This window comes from Rhinolophus sinicus, chromosome 1 (assembly GCF_057876585.1).
Source record: "Rhinolophus sinicus isolate RSI-liver-muscle chromosome 1, RSI-T2T, whole genome shotgun sequence".
Classification (NCBI taxonomy): domain Eukaryota; kingdom Metazoa; phylum Chordata; class Mammalia; order Chiroptera; family Rhinolophidae; genus Rhinolophus; species Rhinolophus sinicus.
In genome coordinates, this window is record NC_142501.1 from 160,652,017 (window position 1) to 160,678,397 (window position 26,381).

General features: G+C 38.0%; 1 protein-coding gene and 1 long non-coding RNA gene across 3 annotated transcripts in view; one reads left to right on the forward strand and one right to left on the reverse strand.

Annotated features, from left to right (window-relative positions):
• Window positions 1-10,324, forward strand: part of SEPTIN11 (septin 11) — a 153,156-nt gene extending 142,832 nt beyond the window's left edge. The window contains exon 10 of the mRNA XM_074324424.2: window positions 7,202-10,324. Within this exon, the coding sequence (XP_074180525.1) occupies window positions 7,202-7,424 (223 nt within the window). The 3' untranslated portion in view covers window positions 7,425-10,324. The remainder of the gene's footprint in view (window positions 1-7,201) is intronic.
• Window positions 1-17,317, reverse strand: part of LOC141569959 (uncharacterized) — a 34,421-nt gene extending 17,104 nt beyond the window's left edge. For both annotated transcript variants that reach the window (XR_012493682.2, XR_016018737.1), the window contains exon 1: window positions 16,585-17,317. This is a non-coding gene — a long non-coding RNA (uncharacterized LOC141569959). The remainder of the gene's footprint in view (window positions 1-16,584) is intronic.
• Window positions 17,318-26,381: the final 9,064 nt, after the last annotated feature.

Below are 26,381 nucleotides of genomic sequence, written 5' to 3' on the forward strand. Positions count from 1 at the left end.
TAGGTTATTAATGTGATATTGGAGGAAGGCTAAGTCAAGTTTTTGCATAACTCCATGTGTTATTCCATGTGATTCTAAACATTGTAATAATGCAGCCTCTTGTTGTATAGGTTATATATATAATACTACATAGATCAAGGTATAATCTATGTTTAAAAAACAAGGTCAACTGAGTACATTTTAAAGATCTTACTGACTTGATTCAATGATTCATGAATCAGGCATCATCCAATCTAGCAGACAGAAAGGAGCTCTGAGGAGCTGTACAAAATGAAAAACTTTTCTAGGCAGAAGGGAGCAGAAACAGGAAAGTTATACTAAACAAAAAAGCAAACTGGTTATGGGAAGGTCACTTTCCTTTAGGGGATGACAGGAGTGTATCAGGCAGATCACCTCACTAGTGCTGATTTGGCGATTCCTGATTGGCTGGTTTAAGATTCCATTTCTGGGAGAGCTGAAACTGGAATTATGTTAAGTCTTGGTTTAGTGATTTGGGGCTTAGCATAAGTAACTCAATTTTGGGCCTATTGTCTGGTGTTTTGCATCTACAATATATTGCATGTTGCCCAAAATTCATGAAGGTTTTTAAGCTACTCAAATAACACAAAAACTTAAAGTTGCAACAGGGAAACCATCAGTATGCTTATATGCAGTAGTTATACATTAAGATATATAAAATTAAAAAGAAAAAAACACCCATTAGTTTATCTAATCTTTGGAATTTTAGTTCCAAAAATAAATACTTAGAAAACCTGGAAGAAACATTATTTGTTATTCAAATCAGTTCAAAATGTATAACCTAGACACTGAATCAATTTTCCTCAATGGGAATCTTATGAAGGCTTGCCTAAAAATTTCAAATTATTTTTGGAGATAATAAAATGTAATACAGAAACAGATGGAGAACCCAAACCAAATACTTGTTTTATCAAAATAAGTTGGAATTGTGTTCAAGTACCAAGTAAGTCACAGTTCTGTTCTTTCAGATCAATTTAACTTCATTATATTTACTCAGGTTTAATGAAAGAGTCCTCACAACATATATGTAATATTGTCATTTACAAGAAACATGTATTTGGTCATTCAGGTGAACAAAATATATTTCTTATATATATTTGGTCTTCATCCACAGTTTCCAGCTCACAGATCCCAAAGAGTGACAAAGGTATCTTTTGTTATGCTAATGAGGTGACTTGGAAAGCACCTAAGGATGGGGGCCAGTTGCCAATGGAGCCAACCATGTGATTAGAGGATTGGAAATTTCAGTCCCACCCCCTGACTTCCAGGTGGGGAGGAAGACTGGAAGTTGAACGAATCATCAATGGTCAATGATTTCATCAATCATGCCTAATGTAATAAGCATCCATAAAACCCCCAAAAGACAGGGTTTACAGAGCTTCTGGGTTGGTGAACACATGGAGATTTGGGGAGAGTGGTGTACTACAAAGGGGCATGGAAGCTACACACCCTTTCCCCATTCCTTGCCCTACGCATCTCTTCCATCTGGCTGTTCCTGGGTTATATCTTTTTATACTAAACTGGTGATCCAGTAAGTAAAACGTTCCTCTGAGTTTTATGAGCTACTCTAGCAAATTAATCGAACCCTCTTTGAGGCATTTTAGAGGCTAAAAAAAGAGAGGGTTTGGATAGGGGGTGTGATATATGGAAAGGAACTAAATCTCAATGGTGAGATTCTCATGCTTGAGAAGGGACAAGCCAGCAGAAACCAACCTTCCCTTCCCCAAACCTATTTACTCTCCAGCCCTACCATGGTGTGATAGATAGGGCAGTAGAGTTCGCATTCTGGCCCTGCCACTGTGTAACGATGGGTATTGTGCAATTTTCTCCCATGAGCATCAGTTTCTAGAGAGGAGGATCTGATTTCTACCTAGTCTCTGAGAGGAGAATAGACAACAACGTAGGAAATTTTTTGAAATAGTTAAGATTTATCCTTTGAGGTTACGAACTTTCTGTTTACTTGCTTCCAAAAGTATGCCTTTACCTTTTTATTCCCGCCTCCTAACTCCAGCTTTCCCTCCCACTTCACACATTTAGTTATCCACACACACATTGAGAACACACACATGCAGAGACATTCAGAAATTTTCTCCCTAAGTCAGTTTCCAAAGGCCCTCTTTTCTTTCCCCGAGTCCAACCACCCTCAGCTCTAGTGGAATCTAGTGGAATTTTCATGAAGTAAATACTGGGTATAATTTGTGGTTATAAAAAAGCTTTTATTAATCCATAATTTAATCCAGACGTAATTTATGAGCAAACATTTTAATTAGGCTATTAATTCCATTAGAGTATTGGGGTTTATATACCCTCTGCAATAAGATCTTTGTACTTTCCTTGTTGGTCCTTATTCCCTAGTTTTCTATGATTTAATGCCTTCGGTTACATGGTTTCAATACCACGATATTTTGGGCAGCTTATCTCCATCCCCTCAAGAAATTAGGGGGCTTTCTTGGACATGATCCAGCTCTCCACTCTGTGGGCATTCATGGTTAGGTGGATGAAATCTAAAGGAGAGTTAAAGAGGCATTTGGAGGGGCCCCATGCTCCCTCTATTGAGGGAGCAATGTCCCTTTGCGAGTAACCTCATCAGCTTTCACCCCTCAGATCCCTCTTGCGTATCCTCTATGCACGTACACACGCAGAATGAGGTCAGTTTTCCCATGTGCATCAAAGTGGATGAGCAAATACAAGCTTATCATAGCTCTTCTCTAACCACAGTAGAGTGTGCAAGCCCAGCACCTTAGGATTTGAAGATTCCAGGAATATGTTCTGTAAACATAAAAAGAGAAGTATGAACAATATGGCTAATCTGAAGTAAAACAGACTATTTTAAGTATTTACTATTCTCCTTTCCCCAAACTGGAGGCTTTGGTAAGTTCAGTGACTTCACTTGGGCATCCAGAAGAGAGCGTAAGGCTGAGGTCTCTGGGTTTTCAAGCGACTCTTCCCACCACAAGACCAAATTTCCTTTGTCTCCTATTGTTCTGCAGAGAAGAATGTAAAACCTAAGCAGTGGGGGTGGGGGTGATCACAAGGCCTTGAAGGGAAACACCTTGATGTTACTTAGCAAGACAAAATCTGAATTTGGATGGTTCTGTTAAGAAATTGCTTTGTAAATTCAATAGGAGGCTCTCAATGTGTAATTTAAATGAAAGAAACAATTTGGTAAAAACCTATCGTCTGCTGGGTACCATGATACGTGCCAGGAATACAAAGAATGCACAAAATGAAGTTCTCACTGTCATGTGTTAAAAACCATCACTGAAGAACAATGAGGAGATGTGTAGTAGACGCTGCCCAGCCCAGACCCCCTGTGTAGGCTGGGGCAGCCCTCTTTCAGCGGCTGTGAGTGGCTTGGCTAAGAGCTCGTACCTGAGACTTTCTCTAGAGACTAAGTGGAGCCCTTTCCTGAGACTGATGAGAGGTTATACTCTTCCTCCCCTATCCAAGGGTAACCACGGAATGACTCATTTCCACTCTTCTATGTTCTTCCCCAAACTTTTACTTGCGACCGTATCCTTACTCAGCTCTTTCCTATCCTGCTTATTCTCCTCCTTGCAGCTTTTTCCTAAAGAGCATTCACTCAATAAAGTACAAATGCTACAGCCCCTTTCTTAGGCTCTGCTTCTACAAAACCCAAGCTAAGACAACTGGTGTTGCTTTAGGTTACTGAGCAGTTCCTTACATGCATTGTCTAGGGTAGGATTTATAACAATATGCAGGTCTATAAGCTTTAACAGACCCTAACATTTTCTATTATCTATAGGACATTTAACATGCTATCCCCACGTTCCTTCTATTTTTCTTCTAAAGATTAAACAATCTAGTTTTTCAATGTGGGCTTTTAGTTAATATTTTTTGGCACTTAAGACCTATTCTTTGGGAATGGAATAACAGAACAGTAAATATGTATGTATCCTTCTGTGAATGATACGTGTTTCAGCACTTTCCTACAATTGTGTGGTCATTAAAATCCATTTCAGTCAAACAACATTTTCCCACAATCCTTACAGAATAGTAGAATAAAAACTATCTAGGGGGTAATGGGTAGTCTTATTGTAGAGGCCATAATTCTTAGCAAAGCTCTAGTAAGATGCTGGAAGTGTCAGCTATTGTACTGTGTTCCTTACTCATGCATCTCAACAAGTAAGCTCATGACTGCATGATGAAGAACAATACCAATGCAAACCTTATCAAAATTAATTGTTTTATTATAACACCAGTTTTTATGGTGGACAACTCCCACTGTCCATTCTCCTGTCTCACACGCTGGTCCCTCGAAGCAATCATAGTCTCATTTTTGATTCTCTTATGATTCTCTTAAGACATAAATATTTCACTACCAACATCTTAAATATTAATAAATTAGGCTAATTTATTAGAGACACGATTAAAACATTAGAGCCATCTCCAAAATATGCTTCTCCTCTCACTCTGCACAAGAAATGATCATTTAAAGACAAAGACAGGGCAGTGTTGAAGGAAAAATTATTCAAGACTTGGTGACAGTAAGACAGACTAATCAAGGGGGACCACCTCAGTGGGGTTTTGTAGTGGGGTAGAAAGATCTGACTCAACTCAGACTCCAACAAGAACAAGTGGGGATTTGTAGCCAAGGAAGAGGGTAGGGGTCAGTGGATGGAAAATTACTCAGGGAAAAGGAGGGGTTTTGCTAGCAGACTCAACAGAATTCTTGCTGAAGGCAGGCCAGGGTGATAAGATATCAAGGGTGGGGGATTTTTGCTAAACTGTGTAGCATGATTCCTCTTCAAATGGATTCTACAAGGACAGAGAGGGAAGCACAGGTCTGGCCTGATCCAGCAGAGAGCTCACAGGAGCCTGGTTAAAATTAGGTCAAGTAGAGAGAGTCTTTGTCAGTAGTAACTAAGAATCAATGGAGGTTGTAAATTTAGTGGAATAATAATTAACCTTTAGTATGGCCAATTGCTATTCTAAGAGCTTTGCGATATTAATTTGTTTAATCTTTATAATCATATAAGTAGATAATATCCCCATTTTACAGGTAAGGAGACTGAGGCGTAGATAGCTTAAACAACTTTCCCAGAGTCTCCCAACTGTTGACTGAAGGATTTAAACTTAGGAAGTCTGGTTAGTGAATCCATTGTCTAACCAGTAAGACATATGGCCTTTTTGTGCAAGAGCTATGGAGAATTAAAGCCTAAGATCTGAGTAGAGATTTTTCAGCTGACAGTGAGCTGGAATGTCTGACAGAATAATTTATAACCTCATCTCACTAGTTAGTGTACCATAGTTACAGACGGAATTTTAGATTAAGTAGGTCAGTTTCTGCAGCATCTTAAATGAAAAGGGAACTGAAAGTACTGTTCATACTTATTAAAATGCACGTAAACATCAATGTTTCCTTAAAAAACAACAACAATTCTTACTAGACAATTGTATATTTGCATGCTAAGAGGAGAGAAATTGCAAATTTCAGAAAACTCTCATCGTTGAAAACTCTCTTAGGACACATTAAAAACTGAATTTGTTCATTCTTGATGGTTTTAGACTGTTTTGCACAAATGCAGACTCCTTAGGATTTTGCATTTAGTGCCTTTGATTTATAATGTTATTTATTAGGCAAAGAATACAGTATGATGGCTATTATGTGAAAACTCAGAGACAGCAGTTACAAAGTAGGTCTGGAAAACAAGATTGCCAGTTTGGAAAGGAAAGAGAAGGAAAGGTCAAGTCCCACATTTTAAATGAGATGGTTGCATGGTAAGTAGTACAGTGGTAGAGCTCCTTTCTTAAAGTAACTTTTTCTTTTTTTCAAATTGGCTGAAGGTTGTTGCTATCATCAGAACCCCTCCTCTAAAATATGAAATTATATCTAATAAACATTACTGTTTTTTGGAATGGTTAACAGTATTAGACCATGAAAGCTCTAACACAGGTGAGTTTCCCAGCTGTTCTCCTGGAGCAAAAGACTGTAACATGGAACAGATTTTGCTTGAGTGAAAGGAAAGGAAAGGAGCAGGTCTGGCATGTGGGGTACTGCATGGGGGCTGAGCGTGTCTGGTACAAAGTGGGCTCTGAGAAGCACAGGTACATGGTAGGGGGAGGCCAGCAAAGGGACAGATTCCTTAAAACTCATTCTGACATCATTGCTGGGGGGGCAGCAGATTTTTGTGGGTTTTTTGAGGGTGGTAAATCTGGAATGTCCTTTCGCAAGGTCACAAGATGGAGCTGCATCCATTGGGATCACGTAAACGTTGTTTTGCCTGACTTGGTGTATATATGTGTAGTAGACATCTTTTGGAATTAGCCAACTATTAACAAACAGCCTCCCAACCCCTCCTTTACCTAACTGCCCCAATCTGCTGATCCCAGCTGATAAGATCAACCACTCCCTAATCCCCATATTATTACTCCATCGTCATTCCCATTTTATGGGTTCCTTGACTCTGCCTGTCATCTGCAGTTCACTGTACCAACGATGAATATTTGACCCAAGCTGGACCAACACTTTCCTCATAAATTTGGAATGGAGGTGGATGAGGAGTAAAGGGAAGGAAGAAAGGAGGGAAGGAAGAGATTGATTCAATTTCCCTGTGAGGTAGCCCGGTGACCTGCAAACTCAGGAATTGTGTGGAGCCTTATTCCTTATTCTGCCAGGGAGGAAAACAGAGGAAGCTAGGGTACGTGGACAGAAGGAAGCAGAGGTTAAAGAAACAGACACAGAGGAGATGTAAGTGTGGCTATTTCTGAGGTTGAGCATTTCTTTATGCTTCCGTGAGATACCTCTGTAGTCTTATAGTAAATTCTCCTTGTTTGCTGAATTTAATTCAACTGAATTTGTTTTTGTAACTAAGAGAATCCCAACTGGGTACACCCTTTTCTCTTATCAACAACCTACTGCTATGTAGTTCAATTCTTTTTCTCTTTTTGAACCGGGAAGAAAAAGCAACAAATTCTTCAACTACACATTTCCCTCTGGCCTGTGGCCTCTATATTTTAAGTATCTTACGGCTTACGGAACATGAAAATCATGTCAACTTTGTGAGTTCCCATTGCACCTGATGTGTGGGAGCATGGTTGGTACATATGCTTAAATCAAGAAAGACAGTTAAAATTGAGATAATTAAAAATAAAATGACAAACCAGAGAAATCCAAAACACTAATTAGAAAAAATTTATGCATCCCTGTTTTTTATTGCAGTGCTATTCACAATAGCCAGGACATGGAAACAACCGAAATGGTAGATGACTGGATTAAGAAACTGTGGTACATTTATACAATGGAGTATTGCACAGCCATAAAGAAGACTGAAATCTTACCATTTGCAACGGTATGGATGGACCTAGAGAACATTATGCTAAGTGAAATGAGTCAGACGGAGAAAGACAAATACCATATGATCTCACTTATTTGTGGACTCTAAAGAAAAGAATAAATGAACAAACTAATCAGAAACAGTCTCAGAGACATAGAGGAAAAACTGAAGATTGCTACATGAGGAGGGGTGGGGATGAGGGAGAAGGTGAGGGGATTAGAAAGCACAATCAACCACAAGATTACCACGGGGATACGAAAGACAGTTTGGGGAATATAATCAATAATGTAAAAATTTTGTACGGTATCTGATGGACACTTGTCTTATTAAGGAGACCACTTCAAGGACAGTGTAGATGCCTGACCACTGCACTATACATCTGAAGCTGAAGCTGAACAATAAATATCAACTATAATTTTATATATATATACAGTCACAGGATGTAGAGTACAGTATAAGGAATAGAGACAGTGGAACTGTAACAGCTGTATACGATGTCAGAGGGGTAGTAGATTGGGGGTGGGGGGGTTATCACTTTGTGAGGGGTATGAATGTCTAACTATTACATTGTTTTGTACACTGAAACTAATAATAAAAAATATATAAATATAAATAAAATAAAATAACAAAAAGTTGAGATAATGATGCAAAAACACCTAGCATGATGCCTTCCCAAGTAGTTAGGAGTTAATTAGGCTCCGTTGGATACAAGGAACAAAGACTTACTCAAGTTACTTCAAAACAACAACAACAACAAACAGTGGGTGTTTGGAAGGCTGTCCATAGACAAAAGGAATCTCAGCTAAGAGATGAGGCCTGGCAGAAACGGATTTTCTATTGTAGTTAGCCTTTCAGTAGCAGGAGTTTGTTGACCATCATGGTGACTTGGTTCCTCTTCGTCCCGGCTTTTACTGCTTCTGCCTCTACTGACCAACTTGCTTACACTCTCTTCAGCCCCCTTTCTCTACCTCACTGTTTTTCCTAACTCATTATGTCTCCTTCCTTGTAACGTCAGCTTATTATAACTTTTGTATGCTTGTGAGCTATCATAGCCCTGACTACCCGGTTTCCTATCTGTGTGTCATTTTCTCTCCTAGCGTCTATGTCCCCTACATTTAACAGATTCTTCCTTTCTTTCTCCCTTCCTCCCTCCCTTCTTCCTTTCCTCCCGCCTGCTCTCCCTCCCTCCAGCCCTCCCTTCCTCTTTTCTTTCTTTCTTTTTAAATTTCCCCTCTTAAATTTTGGAGACAGTCTGATTTCTCAGTTAATCTCTGTTTCAGAAGAGCTGTTTCATTCACGTCCTCATAATATCCCGGTTTCTATGCGCCTCTGTATTGGATGTCTTCAGTCCAGTGTTACAGCTGCGTGGTAACAGGGATGACGGGTGTTATGAAACAGCCATATGGTCTCATGGTAAATCATGGCAGTCTAGACCTGCCTCCTCAAGAGGGACTATGGACATGATACATTTGTTTCATATAGCTCTCAATAAGTCTTCCTTTTCTTTTTTCCTTTTCTTCCTCTCTTCTTTCTTTACAGCCTAGTAACCTGCAGAAACATCTTTCCAGAAATGTTCAATCTTTCACATTTGTATGGTCCTTATATGTATGCAGAGGTCCCAGAAGAGGATGTGTGGCTGGATATTTTTTCAGTTCTCTTGTGCAGCACTTCTCAAAATGTGGTCCGTAGACCCCTGGGGAGATCCTCTCTGGAGTCTGTGAGGCCGGAATTATTTTTGTTATCATACTAAAATGGAACAATCTTATAACACTGTTTCTGTGTGCTGACATTTACTCTAATGGTGTGAAGCCATGTGGTTAAAATGGAATCTCAGTATGACTCAACACAGTGGCACCAAATTGTACTACTAGGAGTTACTGTGTTTTCTTACTCTCATGCACTTGCAGTCAACACCAAACCCCAGAGGGTAAAAAGCCAGTTTGCCTTAAGAATGTCCTGGATGGAGCAGTAAAATTACTAATTTAATTAAATCTTGACACTCGATTATGCATTTTTAAAATATTCTATGTAAGCAAATGAAAAATATGTATAAACACTTTGGCTGCACACTGAGAAGTACAATATTTGTCTTGAGTGGAAGCACCTGGGTGATTGAGCTACGTGCTGAATTAGCTGCTTTTCTCATGGAACATCATTTTTTACTTGAAAAAATGGCTGACAGAAAACGATGGTTATTTAGATCTGGACATTGAGAAGATGAACATTTTATTTAAAGATTCATGAAGGGAAACTGTTACTTCAAGGAAAACAACTGACAGTGTTTATTGTCAATGAGAAAAATTGGAATGAAAATTAGGATTTTGGGAAACTTGTATCCACCACTGTGAGCTTGATAGTTTCCCAATAGTTTTAAGGACTTTACTGGTGAGATTGGTGGTGATATTAGTGAATATAATTTTTAACATTATATAATGAAGTATGTCAACATTTGGAAGATTTGCGTAACTCAGTGAAGCAATACTTTCCAAATCACCAATGTTTTATGTCATAGAATCATGGTGGGTAAAAGATCCACTCAAAATGCAAGAGAGGCCAATGGACTTTATTGTAATAGCGTTTAAAAGTTCAGTACATGGTTTCAGATTCTACATTATAACTAACCTTTAAGAAACTGCCACTTTTTGAGTTTTAGTGTAATATTAAAGAAAAATATCTACAATGATCTAAAATGGCTACTAAAATACACACTCCTCTCTTTTCTAATAACATATCTGTGTGGGACCAGATTTTCTTCATATACTGTACTTAAAACAGCATATCACAACAGAATGATGTAGAAGGAAATATGAGAATCCAGTTGTCTTCTACTAACCCAGACATTAAAAGGTTTGCCAAAATATAAAACAATGGTCCTCTTCTCACTAATTGTTTTTTGTTTTGTTTTGTTTTGGAAAATATAGTTAGGTTTTATAAACAATGATATTTATGTTAGGTAGTGGGGTTATTGTTATTTTTAATAGTACAAATAAATAAATTTTAAGAATTTCTCAGTTCTCATTCCTAATGCTAGAAATATTTATAGATATAATCCACATAAACTAAAATTCAGGTCTTCAATATTTTTTAATAAGGCAATGGTGTGTTGGCACTGGCTGGTACTGGCTCATGAGAGCAATTGTGTGGCTCTCTTTCCAGCTCTGTGTTCAATGACATCAGGTTGATGAGCACACTCAAATGTGGTATATGTTACCCTTAAAATCTAAAAGGTCCACCTAGTCCCTCTCCTTTAGTGGAAGACTGTGCAAAGTGCAGCAATTTATCTTTCACTTTGGAGGAGATACCTTGAGATGTTCCATACCATGTGATTCCCAGGAACTTCCTGTGGGCAATGAGTCCCTGAATTTTCATGGGGTTTATCTCCTATTCTCTGGTTCACATATGTCTTATGAAATCATAGAAAATAGTATCTCCTGTTCAGTTCCTGATCATCAATCAAATAGGAAATTGATGGTGCAGCCACTGTGAAAAACTGTATGTATGGAGGTATCTCAAAAATTGAAAATGGAAATACCTTATGACCCAGCAATTCCGCTTTTGGGTATCTGTCCAGAGAAACCCAAAACACTAATTCAAAAAAATATATGCACCCCTACGTTTATTTCAACACTATTCACAATAGCCAAGACATGGAAACAACTGAAATGCCCATCAATAGACAACTGGATAAAGAAGCTGTGGTACATTTATACAATGGACTATTACTCGGCCATAAAGAAGAATGAAATCTTACCATTTGCAATGACATGGATGGACCTAGAGAATATTATGCTAAGTGAAATAAGTCAGATGGAGAAAGACAAATACCATACGATCTCACTTATATGTGGAATCTAAAGAACAGAATAAATGAGCAAAGTAAACAGAAACAGACTCACAGATACAGAGAAAAAACTGATGGTTGCTAGATGAGAGGTGGGGTGAGGAATGAGGGACAAGGCAAAGGGATTAGAAAGTACAATTTAGTAGTCACAATGTTGCCATGGGGATATGACAGGCAGTTTGAGGATTATAATCAATAATATTGTAAAGATTTGGTAGGGTGTCAGATGGGCATTTGTTTTACTAGGGAGACCACTTCATGGACGGTGTAGATACCTGACCACTGCGCTGCACACCTGAAGCTGAAGCTGAATAATTCTGAATTTCAACTATAATCATATATATATATATATATATATATACATATGTGAGTATAGTCACGGGATGTGGAGTACAGCATAGGGAATAGAGTCAATGGAATTGTAACAGCTATATACGATGTTAGAGGGGTAGTAGATTGGGAGAGAGGGGTTATCACTTTGTGAGGGGTGTAAATGTCTAACTATTACATTGTTTCATACACCTGAAACTAGTTTTTCTAAAAAGAAATTGATTATTACAACAAACCTATATATGAAAGGAAATACATTGTTTGGTCTGAAATATAATACGAGTATATATTTTAGAGTCATTGAAACCCAATGATCAAGTTCCCTCAGTTGCATTAACAAATAAACAGGTGTTTGTTTTCCAGTACTTGTGCAACTGGTTGGGATAAGATCAGAAGTTACCATGATTCAGTGGCTCCTGGGAACACACAGTGCTATGCATTAATACTTATGGAGAAATAAAACAATACTGCTTGGTTTACATTACTATTGTTCTATGTGCTATGGCAATACACCAAAAATTTTATACTTTTCAACTGTCTGTCACTTAAAAAACAAACCAAAACGAAAAACAGGAATCACATAAAGAGTTAGCATCATTTGGAGCCAGAATTGTCCCATACAGCTGTCTGGTTTCCCTGGCATGTTGCTGATCTGAATTTAGGTCATTAACATTTTGGAGACATCTGACCTCAAGGGCTGTAGGGGAAAGTGAGTTAAGCCTCTGAGAGGTAGCACATGACTTTTCTCCATGGTGACCCACTTTTTCAACCTCTCAGAAAAACATGGAAAAAAGACAGCTGGGTGGAGACAGCCAAAGGCATTTGGTTTCAGAAATGGGTGATAAGGAAGTACAGAGTACAGATTTTCAAGGACAGGGTGATACAAAAACTAAAGCAAAGAGAAAAAAAATAGGTCATATGATTTAAGTGTCCTTGTAAGGAATAAACAGGCAATGATAATTCTTATCCAAATATTTTATGAGTGCAATACTCATCAGATTGTAGACGCTGATCCATGGGCTTTGCAATAATTTTCTTTGCATGTGAAATTTGTTTATATAGTTTGTGTCCAGGTTTGGTTCACCCAGTTACCTAATAAGGACAAAGGTCAGTTTTCACATTGGTCAGTTAGCTCTATATAGAGAAAAGATTTGTTCCTTTGCCATAGCTATGTGCTATTCAATTCAGGTCTCTTCCAAGTTTGCTATAATCTATTATTATTATTGGATGAATGAATTAAAGCAGTATTTCTCCTGATAGGGGTAATGGGTAACAATAAGAAATAATAGTTACCCTTACCACGCCCTTAGCATCTACTCTGTGCTTAAGCTTTCTATTTGTATTGTCTCATTTAATTCTCATAAACTGCCATTTTCAGGTAAGGAAATAGGCTTCAAAAAGTTAAGCAGCTTGCCATATAAGCCATACAGATATTAAATAATAAAGCTGGAATTTGAACCAATAGTAATAATAATAGTAAACATCTGTTCAGTATTTTATAGTTTACTAATGGCCTTTGCATACAGTTTTTCCCTTAATCTTCCCAGTCTTGTGAGATAGTCAGGATGTGGGAATGCAGGCTTTGAGAGGTCACGTAGCTGTCAGGTGTCAAGGACCGTATTCAAAGCTGTGTGCTGGTTCCAGATTTCAGGGTCTTTCAATTATTAGACAGCTGAGGTCAGGTATATGTGTATTTATTGTGAAGTTAAAGTCTGTACTGTACAAAATGAAATGCAGATTTCATAATTATCCAGATTTTTCAGGCCCTTCAGGGCCCTGCCTCTCCATTTATGCCTATTAAAATTAAACCCCTAAATAAATATTATCAATAAAAAATGTAATATTTTAAATATGAGACCCATTATAATACCTTATATTGGTATTATACCTTATCTCATTGGTATATAATACCTTATCTCATTAGGAAACCTAATGAGATAAGTAGCAGAGACTATAATAACAATATATTCTCTGCTACTTATTTCAAAAGCTTGTATTCTCTGCTACTTATCTCCTAACTGATGGAACACAACTTCTCTGCAATTGAAGTATCTGAAAAGAATTTTTTCCTAATAATTCTCAAAATTATTAGATAACAAATACATTTGTCTACTCTTTTTAATGTATTATTATTTAGTAACTACTTAAATTTTAGATGAAAATTAGGTATTTGGCTCATAAGAAATTACTTCATTCTCTTATTAGAACTATAATTTAAATTTTTATATTTTGCTGGTTAAAAAATATGTTTAAATTGCACAAATACACTATTTGTAGCTTTAAAAGTCTCAAAGTTTGTCTTGACATAGCTTTGACAGATGAACAAAACGTTTATATTTTAAAACAAAGGTGGTTTTAAATTGGTGGGTGAAGTAGAAGGATGAAAATCTGTTACAGATAGAGAAAAGGAAAATTTAGGGTTTCAAGTAATTACTGAAGCTCTATTTCTGCTTAGATAGGTGCATATTTAAGCTTACTTTAAACTATGTATTTTTAATTTGATTTCTACACAAATTGACAATTGAGAATTTTAATCAGTGTTTCCAAATGAAGAGCTTCTGAAGTTAATTATTATGTTTAAATGACTGTTTTAAAACCCATTTTATTCTCAGATGCAAATATCTAAGGAAGTACACACACTCATACACACATGCCCACACATGCCTACACATACTACATTCATATGTGTGTGTGCATGTGTAAGAAAAACTTTTTTCAGAATGTCTGTTTGTAACTGAAAAAATATGATTTCCTTGCTCCCACTTCCTGTGTTAATAAACATGTATTATGTATTTACGTGTTTCCTTGTGTGTGCATGTGTCTAAATATATGTTTATGTATGTATGTATGTATGTATTAATTTCTTTTTTAAAAGCAAAGACTTTACTTATATATGGAAATAATAATTATATGTTTCAGTACAGTATAGTCTTTAACTGTATTGAATATATTCTTCAAAATCAAACAACCAAAAGATTTTTACTGAGCATCTGCTCTGCATTTAGCTTTACATAAAGAGGAAGATACAGCAGTATGTCATTCTGGCCCTTGTTTAGAAGTATTATGAAAACAGGTGGGGGTTGGCCGGTTAGCTCAGTTGGCTAGAGCGTGGTGCTAATTACACCAAAGCTGTATATGTAGCAAGAACCCTCACTGAGAGCTGATGAAAGTGGAAATTGGTTCAAGTGCTCTGGAAACTGATTAATGTTATTATTTCTCAGTCCGGTTGAAGATGCTCAGGCTCTGAGACCCAGAAGTTCTATTTCTAGGTATCTATGGCAGAGAAACTCTTGGATGTGTGCAAAAAAAGAGGGGGGAAAACACGAATTGCAGCATTTTTTGTAATAGTAATAAACTGGAAAGATTCCCAAAGTCCATCCACAGTAGAATGAACATATGAAGTGTGATATTTTCATACATTGAAATACTACACAGCAATACAAATTTCTATGGCTATAGGCAAACATGGAAGAAGCTCCAAAATGTAATGTTAACACGTTGCGTATGGCGGGGTTTAAATCCCTCATACCCCTCCGTTCCGGCAGGTTTTTAAAAGAAACTACTTTAAAATGCACTCTTCTCTTTAAAGCGTAAATGCTTCTATGTCATTTATTATTTTTCTATAAATAATAGATTCTACAAATAAATTATTCTATAAATAATTATTCTGCAAATAATTCAATAAAATATGCAAAGTAAAAAGAGTCAACAGTAAAAACGAGAATTCTCGTTATCCGTCCTTAACGCATGGCTCAGAAAAAAAAAAAAGAAGATTCTCGTGATCCGTATGCAATGTGTTAAGTGGTGCAGGGCAGTAAATGCTGACAGCACCCAGTATTCTCTGGCAGCTCCCAATCAGGTCCTCTACCCAAAAAGGAAACAAACCATAATGTTGAAAAAGAAAGTCATAGAAAAATACATTCAATGTGATTCCACTTACGTAAAATCCAAACACTACACAATGTATTTCTCACGGATACATGTAATCTATTTTTAAAAGAAAAGGAATGATTAACTGAAAATTTGGTACTGGAGCTGCTTGTAGGGAGAGAAAGTGGGGGATGTGGTCTGAGGAAGTTTCAAAGGTGTATGCTATAAACTATATAATAGGTGGTGGATATACAATCACATGTTTTATCAATAGTCTTTAAATTATACATAAACTATATATATTCACTTGTATGTATATTTCACAATACAATTTCTAAAAAATATATCAGAAAAGAGACCAGAAGATTTCACATCACCCCAACAACATTAGTTATGTTAGACAGGTTGGTTATAGGTGATTCCTTTGTCCACATTTTCTGTATGTGTTTTTATTATTTTCACAATTAAAATAATCCATGGGGGAAGTGGCAATATAATGACTTAACCTAAATAAGTGACAAAATACAACGAAGTAGTTTTAGTTAGGAAATGAATTTCACAAATATCTGAGATACATGTGTTAAAAGGACATCCTGAAGGTGGACGTTCTACCAACATGTACTCTTGAGTGTTCTTAGGGCAGAAGCTGCTCAATTTTAAAAAATGAATATAACATCTGGGTTCAAGGGAAAAGACAGTCACATAGTAGAAGCAACTTTTTTCTTTTAGAAGCAGCCAAGAACCACCTCCTCTGTACAGATTTCCCTAATCTCTCTCCCTCTCCTGAGATAACTCTTCTCTCCCCATTTTACTGTTATACTTTGTACACACTCCTGTGGTTTCACAGATATAGTTATATTGTTATTTGTTGACTCAGCTCTTCTCCACTAGGCTCTGAACTCCTGTGGGCAGGGTCTAACTATAGTCACTTTGTATCTCCTATTTTCACCATTGTGTCTCAAATAGAGTAGCGGCCCAGTCAATGTTTATTAAACTGAACAAAAGAAGCAGCAAAAGTTTCAAAAGGCAATGTGTGCTACATTTATAAAATACATGGCTACAGAAAACTGAATATTCTAGGACGCTAATCTTCATGCAGAGTGATTCAATATGTTTCTATAATGTTTAAATATAAGCTCTAGAGATATTACTATGTCCATCATAAAAAGTTGACAAACGTTGCACAACACAATAAGCACAATAAATTGGTAACTTTTGGGTACTTGCCAAGAGAAGTATCTTCCACACATTTTATTTGTGCCACCTTCCCCATCTCCACCTTCCCGTCTGTCCACTGCAGGCTGTAGAGCTCTAACTTGCTGATTTTGCCTGTGAGAGATCACTGGGCCTTGACTTCTACGCTAAGCAGAAGTCAATTGGCTGGTCCAAATGGAGAGCAAGCCCAGCCATGTAGGGCAATCAGAGTATTTCCTGATTACAATCTTCTGTTATAAAGACAAAAAAAAAAAAAAAGCTTCTGTGTCATAAGATGGAAAACAGCTCAAATATCTGCAAAATAGCCTTTATCAGGTTCAATAAGTAAACAGCACCAATTTCCCTCAGGTACCTAAGTAATTGCAAACTACTGGTATGACACTCACATGACGTTTCAAAAGTCTTTAAGACATTTCTTTGTGCTATCTAAAGAAAGGCAGAAAAGAAAGAGCCTCCCTCCCCCACCCCTTATTCCCCCTATTGCTTTCCTGGGCTGAAACAATTGGCCTACTTTGTTAGAAACATGTAAATCCCAAACTTCAGGGCAAAGGCAGTTAATCCTGGCAGGCGAATCCTATGCAGGTGAATAGTTTATTAATGAAATTTCCTAATAAAACAACCAAGTCCAAATTGCCTTGGTTTAGACTAATCTAAAGTACAGATGCAACCATTTTGAGGGAATTTAATAGAAATAATAGCCGAATGGATCAAGCTTATGTCCAGTTTGGAGTTTTGTTTTCCTTCATCTTCCTGAACACCAGAATCACAGTGGTTAAGAGTGTGGGTCCTAGGAACCCTTGTGCACTGTTGGTGGGATTGCACATTGGTGCAGCCACTGTGGAAATCAGTATGGAGGTATCTCAAAAATCTGAAAATGGAACTACCTTATAACCCAGCAATTCCACTCCTAGGTATCTATCCGGAGAAATCCAAAACTCTAATTTGAAAAAATATATGCACCCCTATGTTTATTGCAGCACTATATACAATAGCCAAGACATGGAAACAACCGAAATGCCCATCGGTAGATGACTGGATTAAGGAACTGTGGTACATTTATACAATGGAGTATTATGCAGCCATAAAGAAGAATGAAATCGTACCATTTGCAACAACATGGATGGACCTAGAGAACATTATTCTAAGTGAAATAAATCACACAGAGAAAGACAAATACTGTATGATCTCACTTATATGTGGAATCTAAAGAAAAGAATAAATGAATGAACTAATCAGAAATAGTCTCAGAGACATAGAGGAAAAACTGAGGGTTGCTAGATGGGGGTGGTGCACATAAGGGGGAAGGTGAAGGGATTAGAAAGCACAAGTAGTAGCCACAAGATGGCCACGGGGATAAGAAAGTCAATTTGGTGAATGTAATCAATAATGTTGTAAAGACTTGGTAGGGTATCCGATGGAGACTTGTCTCATTAGGGAGGCCACCTCAGGGATGATGTAGATGCCTGATCACTGCACTGTACACCTGAAGCTGAACCTGAACAATAATGAATATCAAGTACAATTATATATATATAGTTACAAGAAGTGGAGTACAGCATTAGGAATAGAGACAGTGGAAATGTAATGACTGCATGCAATGCCAGAGGGGTAGTAGAGGGGGGAAGGGGGTTACCACTGTGTGAGGGATATAAATGATAAATGTCTAACTATTACATTGTTTTGTATACCTGAAATGAATGGAAAAAAAAAAAAAAGTTTAAATAAATAAATAAAGGCGTTTATTCATTAAAAAAAGAGTGTGGGTCCTAGAGTCAGATTGTCTTCTATTAAATAAATGCTGATTCCACCACTATTTGTCTGTGGGATCAAGTTACTTAAACACTCTGCATCTGTGCAACATAGTACTTACCACTTATGTGTTTTATGGGCATTAAATTATGTCAATATATATAAATCACTTAGTACAATGCTTGACGGTTAATTACTGATTACTAAGTGTGGATTTATTGTGAAGCTAATAAAATTTAGTTTCAGGGCCCCTCACTTGCACAGGTTCCTTCTGAAGTCTCAATATGGGCCCTGGGAGAGTGTTTACATATGTTTTTTTTGCGTTTTGCAAAAGTAAGACATTTTAACCGCAATCAGTTATGGCTGCTATTTCTCTGCATGTCAAATTGCACTATACCATTTCCCCTTGTGTTTGGAGGTGCTTGAATGTACACCTGTATTTTTGGGATCTGGCTAAGGGGAAGTTGAGTTTGGGGACATACCATTTCAACTGAAATTTGGAGACACAATTTGGGATGTTTCAGTAAAACAACCGAGGAATTATAGACTCTTAATTTGGATGTAAAAGGAAGGTGCATTCCTTTGTCATCTATAAGTGCTTTTATTAGAGAAGAGAAAATTCTGATAAAAAATTAATGAGATATGAAATAAAAGTGATAAAAATGCATGATGAAATCAATGGAATGTGTTTGGACATCAAGAAACAAATTGCAACAGATTTTTGTCCTAGATCATTCTAAAGCAGGGATTCCTTAAAAGGAGGAGACATTTTTAGTAGAACTAATAAATAGGTTCTTAGATTCTTTGATACCCTAGCTAGTGGAGAGAAAGGAATCATAATATCATTTGGAAAAAAAATCAAAATTTCTTGCTGATTTGATACAAAATACTGACATTGATAAAGATAATATAAAACTCAAAATATGCTTCTGCAACAAATAAACAGACAACTATCTAATGAGTATGGCCAGTTTTCACTGATGCCCTGAATTTTCAGAGCTCATACATGAAAAAAACTTGGCAAAGATATTTTCAAATTAGACATCAACCCTAAAATATAATATATTAATAAGAAGTTGTAAAACTGAAACAAATATTTTTAAATATCAGCAATTAAAAAATTTGATGAGCCAGGGCCGGCCTGGTGGCTCAGGTGGTTGGAGCTCCATGCTCCTAACTCCGAAGGCTGCCAGTTTGATTCCCACATGGGCCAGTGGGCTCTCAACCACAAGGTTGCCGGTTTAATTCCTTGACTCCCGCAAGGGATGGTGGGCTGCGCCCCCTGCAACTAGCAACGGCAACTGGACCTGGAGCTGAGCTGCACCCTCCACAACTAAGACTGAAAGGACAACAACTTGAAGCTGAACGTCACCCTCCACAACTAAGATTGAAAGGACAATAACTTGACTTGGAAAAAAGTCCTGGAAATACACACTGTTCCCCAATAAAGTCCTGTTCCCCTTCCCCAATAAAATTAAAAAAAAAAAAAATTTTGATCAGCCATCCTAGAGGAATGATTAAATTAAAAGACTTCTTTATAGAAAAATATTACAATATTGCTATCTTATGAAGAGGTGATCAAAGAGTTTCCAACCAAAAATACTGGCATAAAGTTGTATAGCCACGTGTCAGCCAGTTTATCAGTAAAAAACATCATGGCATTTCCCAGATTTTTAATGTTTGTGAAGTGTAAGATTTTATTTTCCAGAGATGATCCCTGCATATCTCCCACCCCACATGCTCTTCTAGATGAGAGGTGGAGTCTATGTTCCCTCTCCTTGAGCCTTGAGTCTGAGCAGACATGCTACTTAGGCAGAAGTAATGCTGAATAAGGCAGAATGATGGCTCCCCAAAGATGTCCATCTCCTAATCCCCAGAACCTACAGATATGTAATGTTACACAGTGAAGGGGAATTAAAATTGCAGATGCAATTAAGGTTGTGAATCAGATGACCTTCAGATGGAGAAATTATCCTGGAGTCACTGGGTGAGCCCAATGTAATCACGAGGATCTTTTTACAAGTGGGAAAAAGGAAGGCAGAAGAGTCACAGTTGAGAAAGGTTTGAAAAACTATGATGCTGGATTTGATGATGAAGGAAGGAGGCATGAGTGAAGGAATGTGGTGGTCTCTAGAACTGAAAAGGTAAGGAAATGTACCTGCCATAGAACTTCCAAACGGAATGCAGCCCTGCCGACACTTTACGTTTAGCCCAGTGCAACCCATTTCAAGCTTCTGATCCCTAGAAGTATAAGATAGTAAATCTGTGTCATTTTAAGCCACTAAATTTGTAGTCATTTGTTATAATAGTAATATGAAATTAGTATAGAAGCTATGTGACTGCAAAAAGGTGGTTCATAAAAAGAGATACAGTGGTCACTGGTTTTCTTTGATCCTCGTCACCATGCCATGCAGAAGGGGAAAGATCATGTGCTCAGCTGAGGTCCCAGCCCATGGAGAGCATCATCTCCAGACATGTAAGTAAGTGAGCCACAAGATGACTCCAGCCCCGGCCACCATCTGAGTGCAGTTTCATGAAAAACCCTGAGCAAGGACTGCTTACCGTAGCTGAGCTCAGCCAACCACTCAACTGTGAGTGACGATAAGAAAATTATTGTCATTTAAGCCACTAAGTTTTGGGTGATTCATTACACAACAATAGATCATTGGAACAGTGAATATACGTCAACTTTTAAAAATTTACAATTTTTCTTGCTTTGCCTCATTTAAAATTAAATAATCAAAATAGTTACATTTATATCTAATTTTGTATTTGTAAATTCTACTCTTTTTCCTAGAGAGAATTGCTCCAAAATTAAAGCTGCAACCACCTTCAATCCTTTCCCTGCCCCCAAATCTAGTTCTGCTCCTGCATTTAGCCAATTTCTTGCTCAGAATGTGGTTGAAAAACATGATAATATATAATTAAACAATTCTGAGGATCTGTAAAATAAAGCAATTTTTCTTTTCAAAAGTTAAAAAACTTCAATTTGGACGCACTTAAAAAGTTAACAAAAGCAAAATTTAAGCTTATGTTACTTATACATATCACTTCAAATGTCAATTGCCTTTTCATTTGACGTCAAAATAAGAGATAATTACTTTCCCAGAAAAAAAACATTCTTCAGAAATAAGATGATATATTCAACAGATGTCTCCTAAATGATTCTTTGTCCACAGTGTCAACTTCCCAAAGCACTGTGATGTCAAGAAAAGACAGGAAATATGCGATTTAGGTTATGGTCCTTGGAACACATCATAAAAGAAGAATGTGTTATGTAAATAATAATGTACAATATCCCAGAATGCAGTCTGGGCCACTTAAATTATATTTGCTTTGGGACAGACCCACTGTTTTGAGATAATCAGCTCATATTTCAGGAATCACCATAATCTCAGCTGCACTTTCCTCAGCCAGTCTTTTCACGCCATATCAAAGATACTACATTTATTTCGTTGACTTTTAATGTAACAGAAAGAGTTCTGGATACTGAAGTCAGGAGTTGGGCCACATGAGCATTGAGTTCTCCTGTTTCAGAGATAGTTTGCACGAAGGTAATTTACTTGCAGGCTAGTAGAACTTGGAGAGGCTAACCTGGCTCGGTGAAAAAAAACGCCTGCTGTGGTCATTCATTTGGTCTCTACAGTGAGGATAATTCCCACAATTCCAAAGCTGAACACATCAATATGTGAGAAGTAACTGTGTTGTGAATAACCACTAACCCTTGCATAGATAAACAAACACTCCCTGGGAAAGATAACGACCTATTTTTTCATTATCAACAACAGCAATAAAATATCTATATAGTAAATAAATTGTAAAATGTTGGATTTGCTAATTTCAGATTTGAGGTCTTGTCCAGGAGAAGGTCAGAAAAGAGAATATATGAGATGGTCACTGATTACTTGAAGAATGGGATTAATTTTGCATGTAAATTGCCTCATTCTTTCAAGTTCAAATTTTTAAAACGAGCTCTTAGTTGAAAAATCTGCATCACTTCAAGGTGGCACTCTGGGTTAGGTTATGCCTTCCCTGCTGCTCTCTCTCTGACACGCATTCCTGTCTCCTGTGCAGTTCTGCTAGCAAGGTGCATCTAAGTAGGATGAACCCTTACCGACAGAAAACAGCCTAGGCAGGGAGCCAGAAATTGAGGGGAAGAGGGAGTAGAACATCACGTCACCTTTACCAGTCTTGACCCAGAGGTTCTTTCCTTTCTGGGCTGCTCCACCAGATTCCTTTGAGAGATCAGGATGATCCCTTCTTTTCTCTTCTTGAAGTCACAGCACTGTGAAAGTCCTAACGGCCTATGTGTACACAGAGGGTGCCAAAAAAATGTATACACATTTTAAGAAAGGAAAAAGCGGTATTAAAATTGTAATAATATATACCGATAACAAAAGATGAATACAAGTCATGTGTATACATTTTTTTGGCACCTTCAGTATAAGTAAAAGTGCTTTTACAAATGTTTGTATTTAATCTTTACATGTGAAGTAGAAACAACTACCCCTTAAGGAGCCTCCCCCCCCCCCCCCCCCCCCCCCCCCCGCCGCATTTGTTTGTTTGCTTGCTTTTTCAGATTAGAAAGCTGAGGCTCAAAGCAATTCAAATTATTCAAGCTATTCAAGGCACTATCTCTAGTAAAGATGAAAGCTGGAACTCAACGTCAGGCATTCAGATCCCTCAGCTACAGCTTTTGCCTGTTACATCTCAGAGGTACCAGGGTGTATTTGGGGACTGTGTTGTATCTGTTTTTGTATCCCCCGAGGCCTACTACCATGCCTGGCATCTAGTGGGTATTCATTAAATGTCTGTTGAATAGAAAGCTAGGATTTGTTGTCTAAAGCTATCTGTGAGGAGGAAGATGGTCTCTGGAAAGCTGTGAGGGAATTTTGATGCCTTTCTTACAAAGGTTAGGGAAGTCCGAGTCTAAAGCATTTAGGGAAGCACTGTAGCAGCAGCTTGGGGAATGCCCTAGTTTCTTTTCAAGGTAGAAGCACAAGTGTGGTAGGTTCGCAGCACACTCCTCAGAGTTCAATCCTTGCTAAATGAAGGCATTGTTTTCTCTGTGGGTGTGCTGCTGCTTATTTCATGCTCTGTGCCCACCTTCTAGTTTCACAGTCTCAGATGTCACTGAGGACAACAGGTTCCCTGTCAGGCCTTACAAGGAGTCATTGGAGGCAGAGTATCACTGGGCCCCTATCATGGTACTGTAGAAGACCAAGTATCTTATAATGAAATAAATCCCTTCAAAGTCTTTTTTGGAGACTGCCAAGTTTCTCATTCCCTATTTTGTATATGTGCATGATGCATGAAAGTTGCCCTGGAGAAAGCTTAGGAAAGGCTGAAAGGTAGCTGACAGGTAAAGGCTGATTAGCCTAGGGGAGAATGTCTATTTAATAAATAACACCTAGAACTGCAGCAAAGTGATAAAGACAGATAAATAGAGCCTGGAGAAAGACTGTCATTAAAAATTTTTTTTAATTAAAAAGGTTAAAAATAAGGGATATATTAACAAACAAACAAACCAGCAGGGTAAAATGAGAAAACTTGCATCATTTTTTACCCCAGAATATCACTATTTTTAAAAGGAGGTATTTTGGGGTGGGGGCGGGGAGGGGGAGGGAAGGATGATGTAACTACTGGACCAATATTTTCTAATGATTGCTTTCCTTTATCTTAAAAAGGTAAGTGGACAAACATGGATAAAGGGTTCCATATTGGACAATTTGATTATCTTCTGTACTGAACGGGGCCTGCCAGGATCAGGAAATTCAACACCACTTGCAAAGCCTTCTCTTCTTACTCTTGAGAGAACTGCTCATCATTCAAGAGGCTGACTGTTTAAAGATACATAAAATACTACTTATGCAATATGTAGTATACATTTTTTTTTATAACTTTATAACAGTTAGTGAACTAAGCAAAGGACAATTTCTCCATCTTTTCCTTTTTGTCTTCTCTATTATTTAAACAAAATCTTCTACCACATAATTTTACATTTCCTCTTTCATATCACTTATTTTATATCTTACGTTCCTTTTCTACCTTTGCCTTCCTACTTGAAAAAAAGTCCCCAATCTCCTTTATGTTTCCATCACAAACTTTCTGTCATGGTGTATGTTTTTCATCTAGCTGCTTCCTGTCCCTCTCTGGACTCTGTCCACTGAGCCTCTTTGTACAGTGTACAACGAACTGTCATCTATGTAATTCTAATCTTAGCTCCATTTTTCCATGTTAGTTGCAGCCTCATTTGTGTTTTTCAGCATACATTTCTAGCAAGAGATTTATGTCAAATAAGTTTTAAGAATGTTTAAAAGATCAAACAAGCATTGACTAGAATTATACAACCTGTAAATCACTTCAAAGTGGTCTGTTAATGTAATTTTATTTTCCAAAACCCTGAACAAGGCCACACCTCTCTGAAATAGGAGGATTAGCTCTTTGAGCTCCCCTCCCCCATGGCTCTGTGCTCCAGATGCCTGCGTCTAGTCTCAGCTAATACGCAAAGGGATCTATTTCAAAAATTCCTTTGCTGCTCTGGAAAGAAGAGAAAGCTGCTGCTAAAGCTATGTTTTATGTGCCTTCTCTCATTTTACAAGTAACAAAACAATTCACAAAAAACATGCACAAGAGCAGAAAAGAGAAATCTGTTCCTAGGGGCTATCTGATTTAGATTAGAACTCAGAGAATGTTCTATTTACTGATTTGTGTGTCTGGCTGATGGCGGTGGGGAAGTGAGGAGGGAGAAAGTAAGAAAGTTAACTATAAATGTTGAAGGGGAGTTTCCTACATCCCGCAAAGATATTCCGTGTGAAAATTTCTCCAGCCTAAGGACTCCTTTGCTTTGCTTTCTGCCCCGCCCCAGGAGAGGTGTCACCTTTCAATAATAACACTAATTAAAGTAGACGATAAATGATAATTTATGGTGACCAAGGATCAAGCCTCTTGGACGGAGCCTTCATTAAAACAACGGCACAATTATAACCTCTGGGGTACACTATCATAATTATTAGACGTTTATGTGCCCTCGTCAATGTGCATCAGTATATATATTTTTAAAGTCCCTTCAGTGAACATTTATTTTTTATTACGGAAAAATTTCCAAGTACACACAAGTAGAAAAACCCTCTTGTACGCATCCCCCACCGTCAACTTCTCAACTTTTTACAATTTTGTTTCAACTATCCTCTCCATTTTTTCCCCCTCTTGGTCGGGAAAACTTTAAAGCAAATAGCAAAGATGACAGCATTTTACTCGTAGATATTTCAGTAAGCATCCTGAAAATTTTAAAACAACTAGATTTATTATCGCAAAATGGGCCCGCAAGACAAAATAAAAAAAGGAACGTAGAAAACTCTCCCGTGGTGGAAGGGACTGTCAAAGGTTATCTACGGTAGCTGTTCTGGCTCTGATGAGAACCAAGCACGGCATTCCTCCGGGACCGGTGGAGGTGGCGGGGGTGGAGGTGGGGCTGGGGGGCCAGGGGGTAGGACTAGGCCCCGGGGACAGGTCCATAAATTCCTTCAAGGCGCCCCCCCACCAGGCATGCGCAATCCAGGCACCAGCGTTGCTAAGGCCCCAAGGAAGACAGAGGCACAGGATACGGTTAAAGCCAATCAGAGGGCGTAAAGACTAATCAGTTAGCCAATCCACACTCGAGAGTGAAAGCCGTCCTCAGAATTCTGCTCGCCCCCATCAGTATCCAATCGGAGAGCCGGCTACTTTGGGCGGATTTTTCAAAACGGAGAAAACAAAACAAATCAGGGACCTTTAAAAGGTGCAAAGCGACCAGAAACTATCTCCTTCCGCCCCGCAACCCTATCATTCCCTTTCCTTTCCCCTCGGGATCCATCGAAGAACAAAGCCGACGCCCAGATTCCACCCTCTGCCTGCAATGGAGAGCGAGGAGGAGTGGCTCGATAAAGTAACATCGAGCTGAGGAGGCTAGAAAACCGGCTGAGGACTGTGATGAGAGACGGAACTCTTTTTCAAAGTCTGTTGCGGCAGCGAAGGATCCCTCCGCGGGGAGTCACGTGTCCCGCCCCCTTGGGGGTGTC